At 44.1% G+C, this 2,667-nt stretch overlaps 1 protein-coding gene across 1 annotated transcript; it reads left to right on the forward strand.

Annotated features, from left to right (window-relative positions):
- Positions 1-306: 306 nt before the first annotated feature.
- id1 (inhibitor of DNA binding 1, HLH protein) lies at positions 307-1,414 on the forward strand. The gene is made up of 2 exons (XM_062060905.1): positions 307-793; positions 892-1,414. Exons 1-2 carry the CDS (start codon positions 440-442, stop codon positions 925-927), a joined length of 390 nt encoding a protein of 129 aa, XP_061916889.1. The 5' UTR covers positions 307-439; the 3' UTR covers positions 928-1,414.
- The last annotated feature ends 1,253 nt before the right edge of the window (positions 1,415-2,667 follow it).

Here is a 2,667-nt window from a genome sequence, read left to right on the forward strand (position 1 = left end):
CCATTGTCACATCTGCAGCGCCTAATTAACATGAAGCATTCATTCCGGCACTTCTCCACAGGCCGTCTACACCTGCACGGATCTTCGAGCTCCGGGCAGCTGGATTCCCACATATTAGCCATAAAAGACACACATTTGTTTCCATTTGTAACGCCATCCCTCAAACAGATTGTAAATCCCGATAACCAGGCGAGCTCGCTCATTGGAGGGAGTTCTTTTTTTTGTGTGGACACGCCCCGCTCGCACAGGATTGGCTGACTTCCCCCCGGCGAGGCCCCGCCCCTTAAGTACCGCTTGGGTATATAAAGCAAGAAGCCACTCCATGTGGACTTCGCGAACTGTCAACATTGCGTTTTCTCCAGAGGAGAATCTACCGCTAGAAGCACCCTTGTTTTGTCCGGAGGTGGCGTTCTGGAACATACTTTAGACGTCGTCAACCATGAAAGTTGTTGGATCTACGTGCGCGCTGAAGGGCAAAGTGGGCGGCGAGGACGTGGTGCGCTGCCTCTCCGAGCAGAGCCTCGCCATCTCCAAGTGCAAGATCCCGCTGCTGGACGAGCAGATGAGCGTCTTCCTGCAGGACATGAACAGCTGCTACAGCAAGCTGAAGGAGCTGGTGCCCACCTTGCCCACCAACAAGAAGGCCAGCAAGGTGGAGATCCTGCAGCACGTCATCGACTACATCTGGGACCTGCAGGTGGAGCTCGACGAGCCGGAGAGGAGTCGCCAGCAGGCGGCGCAGCGCACGCCGCTCACCGCCCTCAACGCGGAGCTCGCCGGCATCGCCGTGGAGGTGAATATCTCCCCACGCTTCCACCACCACCACCACCACCACCTCCACCTCCAAGAGTGATGATGATGATACTAACGGAAGTGTGTCTCTCCTTTCAGAGCGGCTGCTCGGACGACAGGATCATGTGCCGCTAACCATGACGTCACCGCGTCCAAGCTCGAACTGTGCCGGGGGGGGTGGGGGGGATGTGTTTGTCAACATTTCAACCCCCAAGAGAGAAAAAGACTAATCCGCGAATTGCGTGGACATTCCTCCCGTGGAGAAGATGTCAAGGATGTTTCTTCAAGGCTCCTGACAGAGGAAGGTGTCCACTCCAAGGCCGGGTTGCCCCCCCCTCCCTCCCCCAGAGTATGGGGGGGGTGTGGTGGACCAGGGACCTACAAGACTCTTGTTCAGTTCTTGCATCTTGTGCCCCCCCCAAAAACTTTTAAAGACGTCATTCCACAATTTTGTACAAAAAGAAAAGAAAAAGTGATCATTTCTCAGATTCCTGAGCGACAAACTGTATTGTATATTACAATGACACATTATGTGAACATATTGTTTTCTTACAATGTACTTTATCCATGTTTTTTATTAAAACAAGACAATTATTTTTCAACAAGAACCTACTCTTGTCTGTGCATTTTGTGTTTTGCTTTTAAACCAGAGATGCCGATGAATGCTTTAAAATGTAGTATCGGAAGTTGTCGGTATCAGTGTTTTTATTATCTGTATAATTTTTTGTTTTGTTTTTTATTTATTTTTTATTAAATCAACATAAAAAACACAAGATACACTTACAATTAGTGCACCAACCCAAAAAACCTCCCTCCCTCATTCACACAAAAGGGTTGTTTCTTTCTGTTATTAATATTCTGGTTCCTACATTATATATCAATATATATCAATACAGTCTGCAAGGGATACAGTCCGTAAGCACACATGATTGTGTGTGCTGCTGGTCCACTAATAGTACTAACCTTTAACAGTTAATTTTACTCATTTTCATTCATTGCTAGTTTCTATGTAACTGTTTTTATATTGTTTTACTTTCTTTTTTATTCAAGAAAATGTTTTTAATTTATTTATCTTATTTTATTTTGTAAATTTTTTTAAAAAGGACCTTATCTTCACCATACCTGGTTGTCCAAATCAATGTGTTAATTCCACGACTGTATGTATCGGTATCGGTTGATATCGGTAATTAAGAGTTGGAGAATATCGGATATCGGCAAAAAAGCCATTATCGGACATCCCTACTTTAAACTTTTTAAATGTTTGGTTGTTGTTTTTTTACTTTTAAAAGGCGTCAAAGGCAATTGAATGTAGTTCATTATATGCTAAACTGTTGGACCAAACATCAAGACCAAGTCCCACCGTCACGACCAACATTAAAATACAGTAGCGCAGTAGGCCTAAGCTTCCATTAAAAACACAGGTTTTATTTGAAGTAAATTATATTTATATAGCGCTTTTCTCTAGTGACTCAAAGCGCTTTACATAGTGAAGCCCAATATCTAAGTCAGTGTTTTTCAACCACTTATCTAATTTCACCTATTTGGGTTCAAAATGTTTTTTGCAAACCAGTAATTATAGTCTGTAAATGATGTGTTGTTGTTGAGTGTCGGTGCTGTCTAGAGCTCGGCAGAGTAACCGTGTAATACTCTTCCATATCAGTAGGTGGCGGCCAGTAGCTAATTGCTTTGTAGATGTCGGAAACAGCGGGAGGCAGCGTGCAGGTAAAAATGTGTCTAATGCTTAAACCAAAAATAAACAAAAGGTGAGCGCTCCTAAGAAAAGGCATTGAATCTTAGGGAAGGCTATGCAGAATGAAACTAAAACTGAACTGGCTGCAAAGTAAACAAAAACAGAATGCTGGACGACAGCAAAGA

This window comes from Entelurus aequoreus, linkage group LG01 (genome assembly GCF_033978785.1).
Source record: "Entelurus aequoreus isolate RoL-2023_Sb linkage group LG01, RoL_Eaeq_v1.1, whole genome shotgun sequence".
NCBI lineage: Eukaryota > Metazoa > Chordata > Actinopteri > Syngnathiformes > Syngnathidae > Entelurus > Entelurus aequoreus.

What these genes read in the sequence shown, in the direction of transcription:
- id1 (XM_062060905.1), top strand. Translation starts at nt 440, where the DNA reads ATGAAAGTTGTTGGATCTACGTGCGCGCTGAAGGGCAAAGTGGGCGGC. An exon ending in TCGCCGGCATCGCCGTGGAG is followed by an intron (nt 794 to 891) that starts GTGAATATCTCC and finishes CTCTCCTTTCAG; the next exon opens with AGCGGCTGCTCGGACGACAG.